Source organism: Magnolia sinica, chromosome 8 (assembly GCF_029962835.1).
Source record: "Magnolia sinica isolate HGM2019 chromosome 8, MsV1, whole genome shotgun sequence".
Classification (NCBI taxonomy): domain Eukaryota; kingdom Viridiplantae; phylum Streptophyta; class Magnoliopsida; order Magnoliales; family Magnoliaceae; genus Magnolia; species Magnolia sinica.
This window is the reverse complement of record NC_080580.1, coordinates 75,464,075-75,489,793: the sequence shown is the minus strand read 5'-3', so window position 1 is coordinate 75,489,793 and position 25,719 is coordinate 75,464,075. Positions and strand designations below refer to the sequence as shown.

At 39.0% G+C, this 25,719-nt stretch overlaps 1 protein-coding gene across 1 annotated transcript; it reads right to left on the bottom strand.

The window, feature by feature from the left end:
* Nucleotides 1-298: 298 nt before the first annotated feature.
* LOC131254062 (cation/H(+) antiporter 15-like) lies at nucleotides 299-22,026 on the bottom strand. Its single transcript, XM_058255094.1, has 3 exons — nucleotides 21,775-22,026; nucleotides 19,126-20,151; nucleotides 299-1,629 (listed from the first exon to the last, which is right to left on the bottom strand). Exons 1-3 carry the CDS (start codon nucleotides 22,015-22,017, stop codon nucleotides 520-522), a joined length of 2,379 nt encoding a protein of 792 aa, XP_058111077.1. The 5' UTR covers nucleotides 22,018-22,026; the 3' UTR covers nucleotides 299-519.
* Between the last annotated feature and the right edge of the window lie 3,693 nt (nucleotides 22,027-25,719).

Sequence of the window (25,719 nt, the reverse complement as noted above, 5' to 3'; positions counted from 1 at the left end):
GCATATAAGGAGTCATGTAGATTGGCTGCCTGCAGTACACGCCAAATGCCGGTTTTGCACAACAAGTTGCTGATCTAGACCGTTCATCTGGTATCTCCCAGCGTAATTATATACATCTCCATATTAGAGATATCCATCATCCACATATCTGTCGTTATCTGACTTCTCATTTCTAAATCACTAACATTAACGGTGAATATCTCTAATCAGTGAGATGTTGTTTCCCATATGGCCCATATTCAATGGGCCTTTCCAGATGAAAGGCCTCGATCACATCGTAATATTAAATTTATTTATTTATTTTTCTTTTTAAAAAACGACCATTCTTGTGCTAAAAGAAGAAAAAGAAGTTTGAGGAACTCAAGTGAACGTTGCATTCATGACATTCCCCTGATAAAACATGATGATAATCCTACAAAACCTCTCTCTCTCATGTATGTGGTACAACTGCACCACGGCTCACGATATCAACGTGCCTTTTGAGCTATACACGGGACGGTGAACACCACAACCCCATATTCACCACCCCATGGTTAGCTGTTGTTGTATAACTAGCACAGATACTGATCCATTAAAGAAATCCGGTGCAGCCATGATGTCCCCAAACACCCCAAGCTCTGGATTCTCAATCCAATCCACCAAACCATCAACAAGCACTGTACCCATCCCAAATCTCCGGCCCACTACCATAAGATCATAATCACTACCCATTGAACGGATTGCATTAACAGTCTCTTCACCGTTTCTAACAACTTCTTCCCCATATACCACATGATTATTACCCACACATCCGATCCTGAACTTAGCCACCACGTTTTCATCTCGTTGCTTGTCCACATCATCATGCCTATTATCATTCTCCTGGATAATCCGCATCACGTGAAGTTCTACATGCTGGTTTCCCGCCATCCGCAATGCATAAGATAACACGTCACGACAATCAGGACCGCCCAAAATTACTACCCCAATCCGAGACAAATGATTGCTAGACAATGTAGATAAGCCACTTTGGTTGCCACGATCAACGAGAATCCCAACCGAACAAGGAGCTTCTTCGAGTAATTTAGGATTGATATTCAAGAACGCACGGTCCACCACATCCAATCCATCAATTGATCGTTGTTTTTGGAATGGAACGATAATAAGAGACACCCTCTTATTCAATGCAAGCAAGCATATGTCTTGGTACATGGAATTGTAAGGGGCGACGACGGTTAAATGTCGAACTGAGACGCAGCCATTCATGGTTTGTTCGAAGTTTTGGAAGGCGCCCATAATGTGGTTGGAATTGTTGATTGAGGAAGACCTGTTGAGTGTATTATGTTCTATGAGAATGGGGTTGGCGCGTCCAACGAGCTCGACTAGTGTCATGGCATAAATACATATTGGGCTTTCTCTATTAGCATTGGATGCATCAAGAAGGTTGATTATAGATGGGACATTTTCTTGGGTACGTAGACATGTTAGTACGCATAATTCTACATTGGGTTTGCTATGTTCCATGGTTCTCCAATTGTAGGGCATGTATGGCCTTTCTTTTTTAGCCAACAGCCTCACAAGGGGGACTGAAATCGCTGTGATAAAGATCGTCGACATGATCATCGTTGTAAAATTTGCCGAGCCCATAAGCTGCACATTACGACAACAATAAGTTGGTATTAATATTATTATTTATATTTAAGGGGAGGAGAGTTCCATATGTGAGATGTTTAGGATCAAACATTAGACGTGTAGGGCCGTTTGGATAGCACCAAATACGTTACTTAAAAATAATTTTTAAAAAAGAAAATAAAAAGAAAAATGTAAAAAGTAAAAAACCCTTACAGCAGTAGATAAGCAGTAGATAACTTATTTGAGATAAGTTTGGTTTATGATCAATTATAAGTAGATTTTTTATTTAAAGTTACTTAATCACTTTGGTTTAATAAGTAGAATTTAAGATAAGTTACTTAAGGTATAAGTAGCTTATCTTAAGTAACTTGGCTCTTTACACCCTGATCCATAGCTCAAGTGGTAGACTGAGTAAAGATATCTCGTTTCAACACTGAGGTCGTGGTGTCGATTCCCTAGTGAAGGTGGCTAACAGTGGAGTATGTTCTGACAGTGGGTGTCTACTAACAAGCTAACTGGGAAATAAAAAAATAAAAAATTTGGCTGTTAATTTGGATGTTAAGTTGCTCTACATAAGCTACTTGTGCCTCAAGGCGGCAGCTTTGGTAGATCCCTGATGGTAGGGCCTACCTTGATGGATGTGCCTTATATCCATTCCTTTCATCCATTTTGATAGGGCATCATACAAAAAATGAGGTAGATCCAAATATTGGGTTGACCACACCATAGAAACAATGATGATTGAATACTCACCATTAAAAACATCTTGGGGATATTGGAATGTTTATTTACCATCCAACCTGTTGATGAGGTCATAGAGACCAGGATGTAGGGACCATAAAAATATCACCTTGATCCAAAACTTTTTTCGCCCACAAGAAGTTATTAATGGTCAATAACCACCGTTCCTATGTGTGGTCCACCTTAGATTCGGATCTGTTTCATTTTTGGGATTGTGTCATAAAATAAGCTGTAAAAATGGATGGATGACGTGGCTGTAAGTCACAAACATCATATTAGGCCTTACATTCATGGATCCACCTGAGCTATGCCCCAAGTAGCTGATCTTAATTAGCTCCTACTTAATAAGCAGATAAGCATGTTTGCCAAGTATGTTTTCAAAAAAACAAATGGTCAAAAAAGTTGAGTGATGCCCAGAGTGTGGGGCCAACTTAACATATGTGTTATATCAACTCAGTCCATTCATTTAATCGGCTCATTTTAGGGTATTGGCCCAGAAATAAAAGAGGTCCAACTCTTAGGTGGACTACATCACAGGAACAGTGATGATTGAACGGCCACCATTGAAAAACTTCCTTAGACTCACAATAATGTTTATTTGCCATCCAACCTGTTGATAAGGTCATATTGAGTAGGATGAAGGGAAAACACAAATATCATCTTGATCCAAAACTTCCATGGCCCTAGGAAGTTTTCAATGGTGGGTGTTCAATCGCCATGTTTTCTTATGGTGTGGACCACCCGAGATTTGAATCTGCTTCATTTTTGTGCTCATGATGAGCTGGGAAAATGGATGGACAACATACATCAAGTTCGGGTCCACGGTCACAGCATGACTGACTTTGCAGATACCCCGGCCTAACCGAATCTTCTACCTCTCTCCCTACGGTGGATGTGGGTTGCCGGGTGAACCCAAATCCATGTACCTACGGCCCATCATGATGCTTCTTAAAAATCCACCTCGTCCATCCATTTTACTAGATCATGTTAGGAGGTGAACCCAAAAATGAAGCAGATCCAAAGCTCAAGTAGGCCACATTGAAGGTAAAGTGGATATCGAAATCTTCCAGGGCCCATGCTGATTATATGCCATCCAATTTGGCCATAAGGTCATTCCTGCCCCATAAGATCATATGAAGAAACTGGTAGACAGGTGGATATTTCAAAAAATCAGTGTGAGCCTCATGACTATTTCAACAATGGAGGTTCAATATCATTGTTTCAAGTAGTGTGGCCCATTTGACTGTTGGATCTGCCTCATATATGGGCCCACGTCCTAAAATCAGCTGAAGAAAATGGTGGACAAGGTGGATTTCTCAAAAACATTATGTGGGACACTCCGGTTTTTTGAAATCTGCCCTTCTAAGAGTGAGGGTTCCATAATATAGTTTGAAGCTGTGTGGTCTACTTGAGTCTCCTATCTTCATTATATTTAGACCCACTAATTAAAATGAAATGAAAAAACTGATGGATGGGGTAGATTTCTCTGAAACATCATGGTAGGCCAAATGTCATTGGGCATAGCTTCAACATGCACCAAATACCACTGTTGCAAGTCCTATGACCCCTATGACCCATTTGAGTATTGGATCTACCTCTTATTTGGGTCCACCCCTAAACTAAAATGAATTAAATGATGATAGGGTGGACTTTTTAAAAAGATCAGATGGTGGATTTCCCAATATGGCACATCCATTCATCACACAAACATTCATCAAGTTGGAAGTTGGAGCCGATGCCCACTGCTCACAGTGATCATGTTTTTAAGTTACTCTTTGAAACTTGAAAAGCAAAAAAGGAAAAAAAAAAAAGAAAAAGAAAAAAAAAAAGAAATCTTTAAAAAAATATAATTAATTTACTTTGTATAATAAGTTATTTAACTTTCAGGCCCATTTGGATACCACCAAAAAAATTTTCTTTTTATAGTTACAGCAGTAGATAAGTAACTTATTTGAGATAAGTAAGTTTGGTTTATGATTAATTAAAAGTAGCTTTTTATTTAAAGTTATTCAATCACTTCATTTTAATAAATAATTATCAATATAGGCTACTTAAGGCATATGTAGCTTAAGTAACTTACGATCCAAATGCCCCCTTAATAACCAAACTAAATTTTTATTTATTTATTTTTTTTAAAGTAGCTTATTAACTTAAATAAGTTTTGAAAACTACTTATTTGGTGGTATCCAAATGGGCCCTTAATGATCAGGTCTACATTTCATCCCTGGACCTGATTAATTCCCTCAATGGGTCAGGCTTTGAATATGTGTTGCATCCGAAGTAAAAGGATCCAAACCCAACTCAGGATCCTTTGATAAAACTTATTTTTAGCACTTAAGGCAGAGTACTATGCATTTATTATTGACCTTGAGATTTCCTAGGAGATAAAAGTATGTGTCATATGAGTTTTTAAAGATTCTAGGCTGATTATTAAGAAGCTCTCGATATATCGTGGTTCTTAGGTTAAACTTATTCCCTATTACGAATAATTGAAATAGCTTATCAAATCATTTCAAGAAATCCACATCTAGCACGTATCTTGGTGCGATAATATCAAGGTAAATGTATTGGTGAATCTTGCTACAACATAAACATAGACTACATCATAAGCATGGACTACATGCACTTCTCTCAAAGCCAAGATTGAGTGATGATTCTTATCAACCTTTTGTACGGCTAGTAAAGTCCTCTTAACAAGAACAATTTCTTGCCTTGAGATAGAGATCAATGACTAATGACAACCTTTCATCGATTACATCAAATACAAGTGTCTCCTTGATGATCTTAGATAGATGACAGAGATTCAGTGATAAACTAATCACTTTGTTATTCATAATAATATTCTCCACTATGCTCTTACGATGATATTCTCCCATGCTGCTTAGACAAGTGGTAGTCCGGATATGCCCAACATGAAGAACATTTGGGAGAATGTAGTGGCCACCAGGTTGTTCCTAAGTTATATCACCATGTCAGATGCATGGGATACTACAAGTCTACGACGACGATCGTTGATGTCATGCACTATGCAAAATATTGTCACCAATGCCAAATTCATATAAATGCCATCTATATTTTCTGGAAGGATCTACACCTAATTGTTACCTCTGATCATTCCTAGAGATGCCATCTACATTCCATTAACCTAATATTATAACATGGTTATTAGTACATGGTAGTTGATACTAATTACTTCTTGAAGTGGACCAAAGCATTGCCTCGAAAGCATGTGACAGAGACATCACTAACTTCATTCGTCACAAGGTCATCTACTGCTACGATGTTCCTCAAAAGATCATCACTGACAATGGTATACCACTTAAGAATGTAGCCATTTAGAAGCTATGTGAGAAGCTAAAAATCATGCATCACTTCTCCATGCTCTATGTAATACTCCAAAAATTTTGACGCTCGTGTATGTACATGAGTAGTTACCCTCATGTACATCCCTATTTGAACCATGCAATTAAGAGAATAACACCTAAACTTGTACTAACGAACATACACTTAGACTCCTGCACACCTCATCAAAACCTTTGAGACCCATTATATCATTGTATACTCGACTACTCATCTAACCCATCGTTGAAAATCCTATCCATCATGAGGTTTAGACATCCAATCGTCTACTTCACCATTAGACCACTTGATCACAATAAACCAACTTTGAAATTATCCCATCCGTTTGTGGACATGTCTATTTGTAAATCTTACACATTCATCTCATCTAGTACTCATGTTTAAACCTGTTTAATCGTTGAGATCATGTTCTAGCGCACCCAATCTCATTACATGCTCATGGAGCCTCCATCTCAAAATGTACTTGATCATTACTAATATAAACCATTGAAATCTTTCTATATGGAACTATCTAGCTATCGAATTATTCGATTATGATCAAAACCATTCATCACGATGCCCTAAAAAGTTACAAGGGCCAATTTCCCTCCATCATTATTCTCTATCATGTGGCCTGCTTAAGTTTTAGATCTACCTCACTTTGGAACCCATACTCCTACTTGACCTGAGAAAAGAATTAGATGGAGAAAATTTTGTTCGATTATTTTAGTGGACCATGCATAACTACCTCTGCTCTCAGCTATACGTATGTATGTATGTATGTATGTAAGTATATATATAAGCAACCGGCAATTACATCTTGGCTGGATTTAAAAATTAAAAGTAAAAAATAAAAAATAAAAAATAAAAAACTAGTGCTAACCCAAAATCGAACTTGACTCCTACCTCTCGTCTCCTTCTTCTGTTTTGGTTCACACTAAAGAGCTCGCACCCACCATCATCTTAACCACTCATCATGAAGGGACCCTCAGCTGGATCCAAACTATTTTTCGAATCTAGACCTCTGAAAAACTCTAAACTGTAGTCATTGCTGCCTTAACCTTCTAGTGCGGCTCGCCTTGTTTGCCGATCTTTCTTGTTTTTGAAGCTCCACCGATACCTACCCTGATGAAACTAATGAACGACATGGATCTCTCATTAGAAATCACGATGGACCCCACCTTGCTCTCCAGCTTCCGGAAGAACCTGCTAAAGCAGGATGTCTTCTTTTTTTCCTCGCTAGAGACAACACTGCCGCATTGACGATTCTTGTGAAATCATTTTGGTCAATCCCAATTGTCCAATATTTTAGGTATCCTCACCATCTAATGGCCCACAATGCTCTAACATGGTCTGTCATTGAAAAATAATCGAAAGCTTCCATAAAACCTTGTTATTTCCCTTGTTACGATTTCTTGAGCGTACAACAGCCAAATCCAATAATCTCCAAACCCATCGGGAAAACTAATACGGACCTTTGATTTGATGGGCCCACAAGCTCTGTGAGACCCATATGTACCATCCAATAGAAACAAATTAGAGGAACTTAGATCGGGAATGAATCTGGCATGATCACCTTCTCCATCGGCATTAAAGAACCCACCTCCATTCGAGTGGTTTAAAAAACTTGTCTTTAGATCCAAATTGACATGTGATGATTTTGGTAAATGTGATGATTTTACTTGATTTTGGTAAATGTGATGATTTTGGTAAATGTGATGATTTTAATGTTGTTTAATGTAAGATGTTGTCCTTTCACTTGATGATGTGGTTCCATAATTTCTAATTTTATTAGTATGTGTTATCATCTCTTTATTTACTATTTTTGGATGTTGTAATACAATTATGTTTAGTTGTTGATTAAATTTTTGTCCTTTGATGTATTGTTTGTGGAACGAATGTGAGGGTAGGCATAATTTATTTTTGTATCAAACTTGTGAAAATACTATTTATTGAATATATTGATTTCTTACATTTGTTACAGTTGTATGTCATATCTTAATGTAAGATTTGTTTGTATACCTTATTTGTCAATCACATGAGCCCATGTGTCAGGGAGTTGGTTGAGCCCTTAGAAGCTGAAGACTAAAGACGTAAGTGGAAGCAGAGCATCAAGGAGTGAAGAACATGTAAATGAGGTATCTTGGTGACCCTAAACCTTAGACCCAAAATGACTTTAGCCTTTAGATGATACTAACCTTAATAGGTAAACATTGATTGATCACCACATAGCTTTAAAAGCTCAATTAGAATATGATAGGTAAAGTTAAAAGAGGTGTAAAGCTGTTATAAACATTTCAGCCCAAAACAATAATTTTTTAGCAAAGCTCAATCCCATCGACAAACGGTTGATACTTATTAAGCGAAGGCTTCGACCAATCAAACTCTCCTCAATCAAATGAAACTCTGGGCTCAATTGATCGGAGGTGGCAAAAAATGTCTAACAACAAATTCACTTAATATCTAGAGTTTCTCGATCCATCGAGGGAAGCTTCGATGCCGTTGAAGGGGAGTTTGATCAATCGAAGGCATCGCTTGAACGATTAAGAGATCTGCTTTCTATCCTCTTTTTTTTTTTTTTACTGTTAAGCTCGGTTCCTTTATATAGGGCATTCTATTCTTGGACATTTTGATGATTTTTTGGTTTCATTAGAGCTTAGGTGTTTCTCAATTCATATCTCTCATTCTAAGCCTTTAAATCCATGAGATCTAATTAAGTTAACTTCCTTGTGATTTATCACTTGAATGAGCATTCCAAGCTCCTCTTGAAAATGAACTTAATCTCTACCTTATTGTATAGATTAGACCCAACCTTATAGGTATAATCCTTATTTAAACTCTCTAAAACACCCGTCTAGGTGAATCCTCTAATATTACAACATTTTCATAAGTTGTTTGAGATTCAACCAACCTCTCATTACCTTAGTCACCTTTCGGAGCATCATATAAAAGGAAATTGATCGTAAGAGGCGAAGCATGAGTGTCAACAATCGGGTGAGCATTTGAGGAGTGGATTCAAACATGTGAGAATTTTAAAAAATCAACTCAAGCAAGTCACTACAAAGAGGCTCAATTGGATAAGTGTTGATTGTAGAGTCCATTCATACTTAGTCATTGTATAAGATTGAGTGTAAAGTTTGTAACCCAAACTCATATAGGTTCTTGTGTAGGAATGTATTACCTCTGACACAAGAGTGTACGTGTTTAAGTCCTTATGCAGGCCACCTACATGGGTGTGTACGTGGGTAAGTCCTTGTGTAGGCCATTAACATTGGTGTATACATGGTAAGTCCTTATATAAGACAAAGACACTGGTGTGTACATGGTAAGTCCTTGTGTACGCTTTCGACGGAAGTGTATACTTGTAAAGGTTAGAGGTGAACCTAATTTAAAACCTTCGATAGTGAATACCAATACACTCAAGGAGAGTGTGTCCATTATGAGTGGAGTAGAGAAACTAAATCACTATATGTGCTTGTGTTTATGATTAATTGAATACAATTATATTCATACTTATACGATTAATTAGTTAAATCTTATGAATACTTGAATTAGATTGTATGCTATGTACTTAACTTGTAAGCACACACAAGCAGACTTTCTCTAATAGACTAGTTGCCTAATTAGCATGTCTTTTATAGTTTATGTGATTTGACCCATTTTGACTTGGACGCCTTAGTGTTAATTTGCCTTCGTGAAGCTTTCGCGAACATTGTGGTAGACTTTATCTAATCCCACCACACAATTTCAATTTAGTGAATCGAAGCATGGGTGCTCTGCTTAGGGTCATTCCCGGAAGGATGAACTTATTATTATGGGTGATCTGCCTAAGGTCATTATCAAAAGGATTAATACTTTAGTACAAGTGCTCTACAAGGTTATTCCCAAAAGGATCAACACATGTACTCTGTCTTAGGTGATTCCTTAAAAGATTAGCACACATGGGTGAAATTGTAGTCTAAGTTCAATAATCACTGTTTTAAGAGCTAGAAAGTAAGACCAAGTCCTAGAGAGGGGGTGGGTGAATAGGATCTTTTTAAAATTTCAATTTAGATCATAGTCAACCACTTATAATTACTCAAGCAAAACAATTAACAAGGATATGCATGTATCGACTCAAGACTAAAACAAAACTATAGTAAAACACCATGTGTGCATTTTTCAAACATGTTAGCTACAATAGAGATAAACATCCACATTCATTCAACAAAATAAATAACCACAAATAAGAATCATTTAGGCCATTGCACAACGATGTATAGTGGTTCAGCTATGTGCTTACTTCACTTCTGACTGTCGTATTCAACCCATGAGTATACCAGATTTCACTAACATGATGGTTTTAAATCAGGTTAAGCTTAAACCTTTATAACCTGCACAAGGTCTAAAACCCACATGTCCTACTCAATAACAAGTAGCATATTCTCCTACTGGAGGCCTATACAAGACTTGTCTTACCCAAGAACAAGCCACGTACTCTCCTGCTGGAGGCCTACACAAGGTCTTAGAGTGTAGGTTTGGATCACAAACTTTGAGTCTAGATCTACTCAAGAAAGGGGTTCTTTAATGGACTCTTACACTAGACATACATAGTTGGATTAGTTATGTGAGTCTTCTTATAGGATAGGTCTCTGATGGACAAGAATGTTTTCCACTTAGGATTGCATTCAATGCCCTTTATGAGAGAATATTTGCTAATAAATATCAAGGTTAGGGCCATTAATGAATGTTGAAGTTCATATTTCAATCCAAGCTTTGAATACTCAACAAATATATTTAATCACAAGATTAAACAATGAATTCCATGATAGAAAAACTGAGGGATAATGAAATGGATAAATAAAATCACAACTAAAGCTCTCAAGGACTTCTCTCAACCTTGCAATGAAACCCTAGTATGGTTTAATAAAACAACTTGCAATGGTAAAAAATGGGCAGAATTTGGGACACTTCAATAGGATCGAACAAAGTCTCGATAGGATTGACCAACTTGAGATTAAAGTGAAAATGTTGTTGATCAATTCAATGTCTCAAATCGATAAGATCGAACAGGTCTTTGATCTCATCGAATATACCTTCAATCCTATGGAACTTGATTTTGATCTCATCAAGTAGTTGACGTTTTATTGTAAAAGCTTACTGGACAGTTTGAATGTCAAAATCGATAAGATCGAAAAAGGTCTTCAATCCCATCGAACCTGCCCTTGATCCCATCGACCATTTCAGGTTTTCCTGTAAAGGCTTGTAAGACAGATTGACTATTCAAATTGATCATATTGACCGGGCTTTCAATCCCATCGAAGCTCATCAACATGCTAACGATAGGATAGAGATCCTAACAACACAGCCAAATGAGATGATATTCTTTTGATTTTCAATGCTTGAATTTCTTCCATGACCGTAAGTCTTAACAATGGAATAGAATACTTTTGAGGTCTAGGCTACCTAAAGGGTAAGGTTTTGGATTTTTGAATAGATCAAGGTTAAGGTTCAACTAAGGTGAAGTTATGTGACTTTGAATCTTTAAGTCGTTGAAAGTCAAGTGTCTTCGAGACTTTAAATCTTTAGCATTCGGGGCTCATTGGACTCTAAACACAGTACTAACAAGCCAATTGACAAATTTTTGAACTAACAATGGGTGTTTTACCCTGATTTTTCCCTTAAAGATTATCACTAGTATTCTTCCGTGGGTCATTCTCTAAAATGATCAGTACCTGTTCTCTACTAAGGGTCTTCCCCTCAAAGGATCAACAAATGTGCTCTGCCTTGGGTCATCCCTTAAAAGGATCGGCACATGGGTTCTCTACCTTGGATTACTTCAAAAAGATTGAGAAGATCTGCTTTAGATTCAATTTGTTATTCTTGAATGCCAATATGATTATTTGAGGAGTTAGATCTAATTCTTTCATTTTTTTTCTATTTGATATATTGAGCTTATGTTTGATACTAACGTGGAACTACCAACTTGGTATTGGAGTAATCTTATTAAGTTGTTATAATCATATCCTTAAATATTTCACATACCAGACTAGAGTATTTTGAAGATACTTAGAGTTATTGATGATCATGATTTTACTTAGAAGTAGTTGATTTTTTTCTTCAGTTTTAGGCTACTTTATTTTTCTTAAGGTTGATGTAAGGACAATGAATTTTTGGTTTATATTTCTCTTTTCTTTCATATTTATTTATTTGGATATAAATGTTGATGGAATGAAAATTGGTGTTAATGTTTGTGGATAGAATGTGATTAATTATTGGAATATAATCTTAGTTATTCGAATGGAAAATGGACTGTAAGACCCGACCCGAGTTCATATGTGTGCATGTATGTGTATAAGTATGCATTTCATTTCTCTTGGTCCAGCAGTCCTACTGGTCGAATTCCGGTGACCTGCAACTCTCGAATAATATTTGCAGTGTTTGCGGTCATTCTTCAGTCTAGTCATGTAGACCCGACTCGGATCGAGCCAAAACTTATGCCATCTTGTTCGCATCATCATTGCGGTTCCAATGATGCATCTTGTGCATCCATCTTATGTGTAGATCATAAGTTATGTGCATTTCATTTTCTAGCCCTTAATAATGATCATGTGGCCCGCCTAAGGATGGTGTGCATGTGATTTTAGGTTGGTCCCATCTCTTGGCGCCAATTTCCAACACACACTACACACACACTACCTAAAACCCTATTCCTACACCACCTATCTCTAAAACACCACCCAAGACCTAAAAAGCCTACTAACCCTACAATATTGTTTCTAACTCCCTACTTCAATAATGAACTTTCTCTACCCAAGGCAAGAAAGAAATGATTGCTAGGCTTAAAACCTCCCTCTCTCTCTCTTCTCTCCCTCTCATTTCCTCCCTTTCTCATTCCCATTTCCTCCTTAGTAAGAGAGGGTGGGACGTCCCCACCTAGCCATCCCACTCCAGCCCCTTTCACCTCAAATTCCTCTCAATCCAACCATCTATACCCCATCTCACCCATTAATACATCATCCTTGGAGCACTAGAAGCTAGGTGATACAAGTTTGAAGAGATCTAAGGTGGGTGTACTTCTAGGATGTAGGATTTTCAATTCCATGTTCTAGATCTATTAATTCTTTCATATGGGAAGTGTAAGACCCACCAATCCATGGTGGAGATCCTACACCACCCCTTAGATATGGCCAAATGGCCTATTTCATGCATACATATCCCATGCATGGGGTTTTTCCCTTATGGGCCCCATCATGGAGGATTCCTTGAATTTCACTTCTTGAAAGGTCATGTAGACCTTAGAATCATGGTTGTGATGGCATCCTAACCATTGATTTTGATTATAGGACATGCATGTGTTGATCTATGTTGTAACATGTGAATCAATGAAATGCGTAGTGTAATTGATGAAGGGGAGAGCCTCAATGTGGCAGAGCCCCTCCTCTTATGGCTGATCTTTTATTAATTTTCTTTGATGTTAGTATTCTGATCATGTGTGTGTGGCCCACTTTGTGGACCAACAAAAAAATCCAGACCATCGATGGAAGTTGGACGCCCATGGCAGTCCATCCTTAGACATGTGGCCCCAAAATTCACCTAAATGGGGCACATGCAAGGGGTTCTTGATGATGGGGAAGGTCTGGACATTTGTGGGACCCACTAGGATGGTCCACAACATAAATTTTTGGGGTTAAATCCCATTGTAAATGATGTCTATATTTAATTCCTTTCAATTACATGTTGTCGTCTAGAACTGTTGGACAGATTTTTAGGCTAACTTGAGGCTAGACTTTGGAGATTTTGTTGGGGAGTTTTGTACAAAGTAATATATAATTTTTGAATTTGTATATCCCACCTTTGAGCATGCCAAATTTCAGCCTCAACTGACCTCATTTGGATCTCCCAAAGAGTGGGCCAATACGGGTACCTTGCTTGATTTTTTGCTGTAATTCCAGCAACATTGCAGTCTAGAAACTTAAAAATATAAAATAATTTTTGAATAGGTGGGCTACTTTAGTGGACCCTACCTTGTACTATACATATGTGGGGATGTTGAAATCAATTTTCTCCAATTTTTGGAGATCCTATGCCCACCCCTTTTGGGTGCTCAATCAGGGTCTGTCTAGAATTTTGCACTTAGCAGATTCTCTAAACATCTTGTATTCCTTAATTAAATTAAAATATTTTTTAATATCCAAAAATCCTAAAATTTTACTAAGGTGTGGCCCACCCATGATAAGATCTACCTACCAAGTTTTAAGGCCAAAGGACCCCTGTACTGATCGTGGTGCGGGCTGGACCGGCCCACTAGGCTGGGACGCCCAAGCTGGGACGTCTAGCCTTAGTTGGCAATTCACCCCACCTTGTGGGCCCACCTTGATGCATTTGTTTCACCCATCATCCATCTAATTGTGGTCCATGTGGGACACGACCATCTCCCTCAGTGGCATCCATTTTTGGGACCCATTTGGATGTGTGTTTGGGCCAATTGCCCAGGCCCATAACACTTTTCACCCTTGGGATGCCCAAGCCCATTGGACCACTGTTGGGCTTTCAGTCCAGCAGCATGGTCCCCATTATTTATGTGTGAAATTCAATCCTTCCTTCTGGTGGGACCCATAGAGATATATGTGGACCATCAGAAAACTCATACTTAACCGTTTATGATTATTGTTGGGCTTCAGCAGACCCAAAATATGGGTGGGCTAGAATTTCAACAAAAGGCCCAAACTTGCTGCCCATAAGTGCCTGTTTTGGGGTAGCATGGCCCACTAGATTTGGGATTGTTTACACACATATCTTGCCCCATTCCCTATCATGCTTTGGGCTTAATTAATGCGCATTTGATGCCCACCCCAATTGGGCTTAGTTGGATTAATGTACATATTTAATTGTAGGATTCTATAGGCCCAGTTGGGCTGAAACTTTCCAAATAGGCCCATTGGACCTTTGGGCCTATATTTATTATGCTATTGTGATGGGTTTATAGGTCAACATACACAAATAGTTGGGCCCTTAGTTGCCCACTAAGTTAACCACATACTTGGGCCAAGATGTGAGGCCCAATTCACTTGTTTTAAACATGAGAATTTGCCCATATGGTTCGAATACCGGGCTAGCCATTAGGCCCACCATAATATGTGGGTTTGTAACCCTTTTTGGTTGGGCCTAAACCTTACTTAGGGGTCCATAATGTTGCATATTAGTTGGGCCATGTATATTGCCCACTAGGCCCACGGATTTTTTTAGGCCTTAGGCCTTGATTCGCTCAAGTAATAGCGGGCTACCTTTTGGGACCCAGTTGAAATTGGATGCTCTCCTTAGTGGCCCTAAGGTAGGCCTATAGGGTGGTTATAGGTGGTTGAAGGCCCACCTGGACCCTTCTTAGGATTGCTTCTTCCCTTGGGCTTATATGGTCCGTCTTAGCTTTTGAGCTACCCTAGAGTGTTGGGTCCCCACTAGAGGATAATCCCATAGTAAATTTTCTAAGTACCTAGACTTGTTTCCCCTCCTTGGGAAGGAGGAGTATACATGTTAAGTCTTCATCGCCGTATGGTGCATCTTCATGACCCATGTGCATCATAGTGTGACTGGACTGCATTTGTGTGTGGTCATAGAGATGATATGGCAGAGGGATGGAGTTCCCCTCTTATGCACATCAAGTGCTTAGAGCTAGTGCATGATCTGTATGCGTGACTCATGCATTGGCATCATATTTCATGTTAGTATCGCCCTTGTTTTTTCAGGGCATTGCCTCCATAGGGACATTTGTGGATGGTCATATTTATGGACACTGGAAATATATTATCTTGAGCAATTGGGGTACGTTGGATATCCCTAGGTGAAAGCCCCTAAACCTTCAAGGTACCTGAAAGACACCTCAACGCCCAAGTGCCTTACACCAATAGGCCGTATCTCCCACTGTCGTGTAGTTGGTTGAGATGGGATGTGGCCTTATCTGCCTAAGTGAAAGGGCATTGCTATGCTGAGTCTGACCAGCTCGTAAATGGGTCCCCTACCATCAAGCCTCGCTGGTTATTGGCTATCCACAAGCAGGTAGTGTGGTCTCTTACGCTCACCTGACTATGCAGCTTGGAGAACGATAGTCATCCTGCAGTGCATTACACCCCGGTGGTACTCCTTATGATGGAAACATATTGGATATGTGGACTGATTATGAGCATTGGCATCTCCTTGCATTTGCATAGCCCTGGTATGGATTCTTGCATTCCTAGCAGCCTTGGTAGGCTTGTAGCATTAGCACTGATTATATTTCCTTTTTACTTTCCCTATTATTTTTCTGTGCACCATTGTCATATACTTTCACCACCCTCTAAGCTTTCCATAACCTTATGCACGATTGATGCATGTAGGAGATCCTAGGTCTGCGTCTTATCAGCGGAGCTTGGATAGGAGTTGAGCCGAGGACCCTGGTGTTGCAGATCTCCTTCTCTTTTTTTGTCATCAGATGTATTTCCCTTTAGCATTGTATTGAAGCTCAAATTTATAGTGGATTTTATGATGTGTACCTTTGTTATTTCTCAGATATACTTGTTGTGATCTTGGGTATGCTCGTATTGGAATGGACACATGGTTATGAAAATCCTCCTTAAAGGATCCCAGGGTCGGAACATGTCTCAGGAGCCGAGAATGGGATACTACGGAGACTATTGCGGTCAGAACCGGCTATCGGGTTCCTTGTGAGTCCAGTGACCGAGTCTGGGGCGTGACATGGACGTATTAATAAAACTAAAATGTAAACTTTATATATCATGGGCTGCAAATTCGGGTCATGAATAACCCTATTTAGGTACCCAAATTACAGGGCGAAACACTCTATCATCCAACTACTAATGGATTAGCCAAAGCATTTAACCAAATGATCATCGAGTTGATGAAAAAGAGAGTCCCCAAGCACAAGTAAGACTATAATGAGTGTACCACCAAGGACATGGTTTACTCTTTTGATTATGGAACTAAATGGTGCTTCCCCTAAAAGTGGATGTACCCTCCCTAAGGATAGTGGAACATTAATCCCTTGATAAAGACCACAATGCTAGGATTTACCTTTCTTAACTTGACGGGCTCGATGAACAATAACTTGAGGCTTAGAAGTGACTTAATTTATACCGGGCTTAAGTATCTTCAACTTACAAAAAGAAAGTATGATATTGCTCCTTTAAGAAGGGCAAACTAATGCTCACATTCAAGCAACCAATTGTTATCACTAACAGAATGAAAATTCAATACCAAATGGGTTGAATCATATGTTGTTCAAGAAGTTTATTCCAAAGGAGCTTGGTCATTAACCACAATAGTAGCAGCATTAGCTTCCCTATCAATGGATGGATTCTCAAAATATACTTCCCATGAACATCAATACACTCAAGCAATATAAGCGCCTAAATTATGGGATGCTCTAGCAATGTTTAAGCTAAAGATGTGGGATGATCTAGCCATCTAATTATGATCCTAAACTGTGGAATGCTCCAGCAACATATGAGGTTACATTGCGGAATACTTCAACAACTTATGAGTTTAAACTATGGATATCAAAAGCAATACTAATACCTTCTCAAAAAAAAATTCATCATGGTCTAAAGCTACATACGAATATAAACTACAACAAAGCCTCAGCCATCATCAGGCTAGTTTCGATCTCTTCCATCCCTCCCTAGTAAGTCACAAAGAGAACATGCTCTCAAGCCCTACTACTATAGCACACGACCATCACTTGACCACTGTTGTACTTCCCATTGGATGCCAAACAACATCATCCATACTAATACCCATTTATAATCAAGTATGGTCATTGGTATACCCATGCCCAGACCATTTACTAAATGGGCTTAAATTGATACCCATATCCACACCTGCACCCATTTACCTATATCCATACCTAGCATGTACTGGGCTAGGTTCAGGTACCCGTCAAGTATACCTAATTTGTTGCCAACCATAATGCTAAGAGGTTTACATACTAATATACTTGATAATTCAGGTCGTATTTTGGACCCATCAATTGATGATCCCTGAAGTTGACCTAACTCATGAAAGGAATTACTCAAATACAACAATAGATTAAAATCATAGAAACTTCTCTCTCTCTCTCTCTCTCTCTCTCTCTCTCTCTCTCTTGATGTGATGGACGACCCATATAAAAGGAGGACTCACATGAAAGGGGGCCCACGTGGTGGATGGTCCACATTAAAGGTAAGATGCACATTGTGTACGACCCATATCAAGGTAAGCCCGTATAATGGATTATCCACATGAAAGGAAGGCTCCTAATAATGAATGACCCAATCCAAAATGAGCCCCCTATGATGGACAACCCAAATTGAAGGTGGGGCCCACATGATGGGCGACCATATCAAAAGTTGGATCCACATGAGGGGCAATGGATATTGAAGGTGGTGCCACATGATGGACAATGACATTGAAGGTGGGCCCCATATAATGGATGGTCGACATCGAAGTTCGGCTCTTAATGATGAATGCTCTACATCCAAGGCATGCCCTACATGATGGAATGGCTACATCAAAGGTGGAGCCTACATGATAGATAGTTCACATCAAATGTGGGTTCACATAATGGGCGTGGACATTGAAGGCGGGCCTCACATAATGGACGATCTACAACAAGGTTGCCAATGATGAATGACCCACATCCAAGGTGAGCCCTTCGAGATGGACAACCCAAATCAAAGGTGTGCCCCAAATGATGGACGATCCACATCAAAAGTGAGATCCACATGATGGGCGGTGGATATTAAGAGTTGACCCCACATGATGAACATGACATTATGGTAGGCCCCACATGATAAATGACCCATATCAATGCAGGTCCTAATGATAAATTACCCACATCTAAGGTGACCCTGCTTGATGGACGACCCACTTTGAAGTTGAGCCTTGCATAATGGACAGTCCACATTAAAGGTGGGCCCCCATGATGGATGACCCACATCCAAGGTAGGCCTGGCATGATGGATATCCCAGTGGGCCTTGCAAGGTGAGTAGTCCACATTGAAGGTATATTCAATATGTAAAATCTAAAATAAATATACAAATAATTTCAAGTTTTGCGAACTCGAATCCAATTTTATGGAGTCTCTCTTTAGTTTTCACCAAGTCACGTCTTTAGTTTTCACCAAGTCGTGACTGAATCCAGTTTTACCCAATTCTAATTGAAACATGGTCAAGTTGAGTCGACTCAAGTTAAGCTAGTTTTTAAAAGTATGCTTAGAGGTATTTAAGAGTAGTAATTACTATTTAAAGTGATTATGGCTTTAGCCAAAATCTTTTTTCTTTCAAAAAGAAAAAAAAGAAAAAAAAAATGAAACTAAATAGCTTTGCAAGTCAAGGCATGCAGGTAGCTAGCATTTGAAAATGCTACTTTCAAGGAAGAGAAAAGAGAAGGAAAATTGCTAGAAATAGATGAAGAAATTTTACCTTGTAATTAACCCAATTAGCATACGTGAGTGCCTGAACGAAGCCGCGGAAGTTCAAGATGAATCCCAGTGCGATTGCATCATAGAGAGGGATCTTAAAGAAGAGAGCAGGCCCCATGGTCCCTACTATTTTTGTAAGATATCCAGCAATGACTGTAGCTTGCAATGACCCCCAAGAAATTGTATTATTGATCTGAAAAATATTTGTGTTTAGACCTACGGTGGCATAAAAGAGAGACATAAAGATTTGACTTATATCCTCCGTCTTATCCACAATGGTCGATGCTAACGGAGGCCCATCTGGCATCGCCAGCCCCATAATCAAAGGTCCATTATTCATCGTCGCGCTGATTGATTCGCTAAAGAACCCAATGACCAGGACCATGAATTGACTGGCAAAGATGTACCTCCGATCCACTGGTCTCCCTTGAGGTGTTTGGCGGTTGATCCATAATGAAACTGGTCGGATAACGAATGTAATGAATAGGACTAATGTAAGCATGGAAATCAAGTAAAAAATTGCATTAGCTTTTTTATCAATAAATATGCTTATCTCATTTTTACTATGACCCATGGTTTTCCATGTTTCGAAGAGGATGACCCCAATCCATCCTACAACATCATTGATCAGAGATGTGGACAAGGCGAGTCGTCCAAGCTCTGAATTGAGTAGGTTGAGCTCTTCGAGGATCGGATGAATAACAGGGAAAGATGAGACCGCAATTGATGAAGACAAGAAATGAAGGAACTGCCCTTGACGACTGCTTCCTTGGACTCTGGTTAGCCTTATATAGATGAACGTCGTTGTAAAGTAAGGAAGGATCATACCACATAAGGAGATCACCATTTCCCTTATACCAGATTTGCGAATGAGCATCACATCCATCTTCAATCCTTGGATGAAAAGGTAATACATTGTCCCAATTCTCTCAAAGGTGTGGAGTATATACATGCCCTCTTCGGAAAACACATTCTCTTTAACGAATTTAATGCTTCCCAACACGCTGGGCCCGACGATGATACCACCCTAATAAAATGGCATGGATCATCATAAAGACAAGATTAGTAAAGGCTTGATCACTTCCATTTTAATGCTTTATACGTTTAAGGAGCAAACAATCTTGGACTTGTTCACCAACGATATGGTTTGAGGCCATATCATAGAAACACCTCCTTATTGCCTTGCCTACCTACTGTCATTAGATGATACATTTAACCATGATCTAGACATCCAAATCATGGATTCATTATATATAAAGCATGTCTCATAAATCACATTGATCAAGAAATCCTATCCATCCAATGGGAGTCCATAAAAATGAATGATTCATAATAAAATATTCAATGGTTCAAATTTAAACAAATAATTAAAACTGTTTGATCAGTATGACTTTTGTATATTCTCCATACACAACCGTGACCCATCAACAATTAGAACAATCTAAGTCAAATAAGGTTCAAGTTGCACCAACTCGACATATATGGTAGATGAATATCTCCGACTAAGGAAATCACTAAGGAATTAAAGATTCAGAGGATTCAACGAAGGAGTCGTGAATATACTAACTAAACAAGATTCGATTTACTTTAGCGATGAGTTGGCAGAAGTGAAGAAACTAAACTAAGCTATGCTAATCAATACAACTTGCTACAGTACTATGGTGCTGAATAAAAGAGGAGAGGCTAAACTAGACTATGCTAAGATGTGATGAGTCTCCATGTCGAACCAAAGATTGATAGGTAACAATGAGTTGAAAAGGTTTCTTGTGTTTGAATTGGTGAGGGCCGAAGCTCTTCTTTTTGTGCTATTTTCATAAACTTGGATAAGCAGTGGCCTTGCATATGGGGCCCCATCTAATGGACGGTCCACATCAAAGGTGAGACCCATATGATGGATGGTGGACATTGAAGGTGGGACCAAATGATGGAAGGTTGACCTCAAGGTGGACCCACATGATGAATGACCCATATTGAAGGTTGGGTCCACATGATGGATGGTCCATAGTAAAAGATGAGATCCACATGATGGATGGCCCACATCAAAATGTGGCCTCACATTTTAGACTATCCACATCAAGTGGGGACCAAATGATGGATGGTCCATAGCAAAGGCCAGACCCATATGATGGGTGGTGTACATCATAGGTGGGCCCACATGAGGAATGATCCATATTAAAGGTGCCCCCACATGATGGATGGTCCACATCAAGGTGGGCCCATATAATGCAAGGTTCACAACAAAGGTGGGCCCCACATGATGGATGACCCACATCAAAGTGTGGCTCAACATGATGGACCATCTATATTAAGTGAACCCTACTTATTGGAAAATTTACATCAAAGGAGAGACTCACATGATGGATGAAGGACATCAAAGGTGGGCCAACGTGATGGATAATTGATATTGAAGGTGGGCTTATATGATGAACGACTTATATTGAAGCTAGTGCCCCCATATAATGAATGGTCCACATCAAGGTGGCCCAGATAATGGACGGACTGAGCCTCACATGATGGATGGCCTACATCAAAGTGTGACCCGTCATGATGGACAATCCACATCACCAACTCGACATATATTGTAGATGAATAACTTACTATTTAAGAAATCTAGCAAGTAGAATGTGAAAAAGAAGGAGAAGAATCATACAATAAGATCAGAAACAATTTTGGGTTGTTTGAGAGGCGTCATGACAAAGCGGACTGCCCGTGTGATAATGGTCACCATGCCGATTTGCATAAACAGCCTAGGGAGGGAGAAGTTACTTGGATAATCATTATGGAAGTAACCCAAAGAGTTTACCTTAGTCACATTGAAGCACTTGAAGTCACTAGCCTGTTTGCGCGTCGCATTGAGACCACGTGCAGCCCGCAATACGACCGACGCATCCATGGCTAGAGACCCTTGAGTGCCTAAGGTGGTTATCCCAAAAGAAAGCAGCCTAAATGAATGTCTTAAAGTGGAATCCATGCAAGGGAGGTAGAAATTTGTGGACGTGAGGAAACTGCGAGAATCGCTTTGAACGTTGACAAAGTGTTCTCTTTTCTTCGGATCTAAATTTTCCCTACAACAAATGTTGTAGGATGGACAGGATTAGGTGCAGCCCTGACTGTAGAGCCCACCTTGATGTATTATCCATGTTGTCCATTCGTTTGGCTAGATTATTTTATGGGTTTAAGACAAATACCAAGAAGATCCAAAACTCAGGTGGAACACATCACAGGAAACAGTGGTGTTTGATCATTAAAAACTTCTTATGGGCCCACAAAATTTTTGGATCAATCTGATTTTTATTTTCTCTTCATCCATGCCTTTTTTGTGACCTTATCAATAGGTTGGATAGCAAATAAATATTACAGTGGACCCTACAAAAACTTTAATGGTGGGTGTTGAAACACGACTGTTTCCTATGGTATGGTCCACCTGAGACATGGATCTACTTATATGTTTGGATCATGCACTAAAATGATCTTTTAAAATTCATGAGTGTTCTTGAACACAGTGATGACAAGGCTATGCTATGCAAGCCGACAAACACCACGGCACAAGATTCAAGGATTTACATGTGTGAAAAACATATTGTCATAACAAGTGAATGAGAAGTGGAAAGATATTTCGAGGTGTTTTCATGAAAAAGCGTCCTCAGCGAATATGAAGTTTACATTAAAACACTTGCTTTGAATGGTTATTACACTAAAACACCTATTTTGAATTGACATTTAATAGGAAGCCAGGTCTGTGTAATGGTGTTACTTAAATGGTTTTTTGATGCGAATGGTTATTGCCCACTGGGATGTAATAATAATTATACCATGATCATATTTATAAATATGGTAATTTCCCATATTTAATGATATTAGTTCACAATAACATTAATGATATTAGTAGATTATATCATATTGTAATAATTAATTATGGTTTTAATATCATGGTTACACTTCAGCATCATGTATTAACATTAAAAGATGATGAAACAGATTATACTGCACGGTGTGTAATACGGTATCATGGTTATAATATTATGGAACCCACGAATCTACCGAAGTTCATAATTAATTAAATATGATATTGATTAAATATGTATATATCCATTAATTGTAATCATCAAACATTAATATTAGTATTGATCATGATGATATATAAGCAGAATTGGTCATATTACAATATCTTTAATTGACCAATTAATTGAGGGATATGTGTGAGTAATATTAGTATGTACTACTATTAAAATACTAGCATATATTGACATCATATATCATTAATATTAATATATGATATTCATATCCTGGTATCATATATTAATTGATATTAATATATTTATGATCACAACTAACGAATATAATTGATATACAATACAATAATATTAATATATCATCCTCAATATTATTAATTATATAGTATACCATATATTAATTGTATGTGACTAATAATATCATGACCATATGATATATATATTACTTAATTAAATATGGTATATTGATATGTTAATACCATATATAATATATCATATATCATATTAATTAATTATATCATATATTAATTATATTACCATATGCTCGATAACCGGACTCACAAGGAACCCGATGGCCGATTTTGGCCGCAACAGCCTCCGTAGTACCCCATTCTCGGCTCCTGAGGTAGGTTCCGATCCTGGGATCCTACAAGGAGGATTTTCATAACAATATAATCACTTCCAATGCGAGCATACTCAAGATCACAGCAAGTACATCTGAGAATAACAAAGGCACACATCACAAAATCCACTAAAAATTTGAACTTTACAATCATCCAAAAGGTCCAAAAGGACATACATGAGAATAAAAGGAAAAGAGAGAGAAATCAACAACACTGGAGTCCTCACTGCTCAACTCTACTCCATGCTCTGCTGCTACGGCGCCTACCTAGAGTCTCCTGCACGTATCAATCGTGCATAAGCTTATAGAAGCTTAGAGGGTGGTGTAAGTGTGTGAAAATGTTGCACATAATAATAGTATGAGTTATAAGGATAGAATCATAATCAATGAACATATCACTATTCTTACCAATTATTATCATGAATGAGATTCAATAAGTAATGAGTGCCATACAAAGGCAATGTATGAAAGGGGGGCTTGTACAACCAATGCTAATGCGATGTAAGTGATGTCAATGCTCATATCCAAACCATAAGTCAAGTACATTTCCATCATAAGAAAATCACTGGGGTCATTACACTACTGGATGACTGTCGCTCTACAGACCCCGCACAGTCAAACGAGCATAAGAGACCTCACTACCCTGCCTATGGACAGCAAATCACCAGTAAGACCTGAAGATAGCGAACCCATTCACGAGCTGGTCAGACTCAGCCTAGCAATGCCTCCTTACATCAGGCGAGTAAGGCCACACCCCTATCCAACCGACTATACATCAGTGGGAGTCGCGGCCTAACGGTATAAGGCCCTTGTGCGCTCATATATTCCACCCGGTCACGGCATTGGAGCAGATCCTTGGTACCATGGAAGTTTTAGGAATTTCACCCATGGGCATCCTATGCACCTGGTATGCTTAAGTAACATTTTCGGTGTCCAAACATGGCCATCCACAAATGTCCCTGTGAAGGCAAGGCCCTCGATGAAGCAAGGGCGGTATCCTCATGAAATGCGATGCCAATGCATGAGTCGCACACACAAATCATGCACAAGTTTCAGGCACTCAATGTGCAAAAAGGAAGAAACTCCATCCCTGAATGACCACTATACAATGCAATCAATTCATACAGATGATGCATATGGGTTGCAACGATGTAAGTGTGCTACCTGAGGAATATGAAATCGTCTATCCCAAGGAGGGTCAAGATCTAGGCACATCGACAGGTATTCTAAGAAGAAGAGAAGTCCTCTAGTGGGAGCCCAGGACTTTGGGATGACCCACAAACTAAGAGAGTCAAAATCCTAAGGAGGAACAGTCCTAGCCAGTGCCCAAGGTGGGCCTTTAACCACCTATAAGGGCCTCTATGGGCCTACCTTAGGGCCACCAAGGAGGACATCCAACCTCAACTGGGTCCCAAAAGGTAGCCTACTATATAAGCAAAGAAAGGTCCAAGGCACAATCAACCCATGGCCTAGTGGGCCATACACTAAGCCCAAAAATAAAGGCAACCTGGTGGGCCCTTAAGCAAGGTTAGGACCCAACCATAAGGGTCATAGGTTCATTCATTGTGGTAGGCCTAATGGGCAGCCCATTATCCCAACATATGGAAAATTCTTAAATTTTTAACACATGTAAGTTGGGCCTCACATCTCGGCCCAAGTATGGATTTATTATAGTGGGCAAACAAGGGCCCAACTACTTGAGTATTTAGCCCATAAGGCCCATTACAATGACATGGTAAATATAGGACCCAAGGGTTCAATGAGCCTATCAAAAGTTCCACCAACCAAGGCTATAAGGCCCTTACTTAACTAAGAGACTAGCCCAAGAAGAATCCTATTTGGGATGGGCCTTTAATCATACACTAATTAAGCCCAAAAATAAAAATTAAGATGATAAGATACTGACATAAATCCTCCTCAAATCTAGTGGGCCATATTGCCCCAAAGAACATCTATAGGC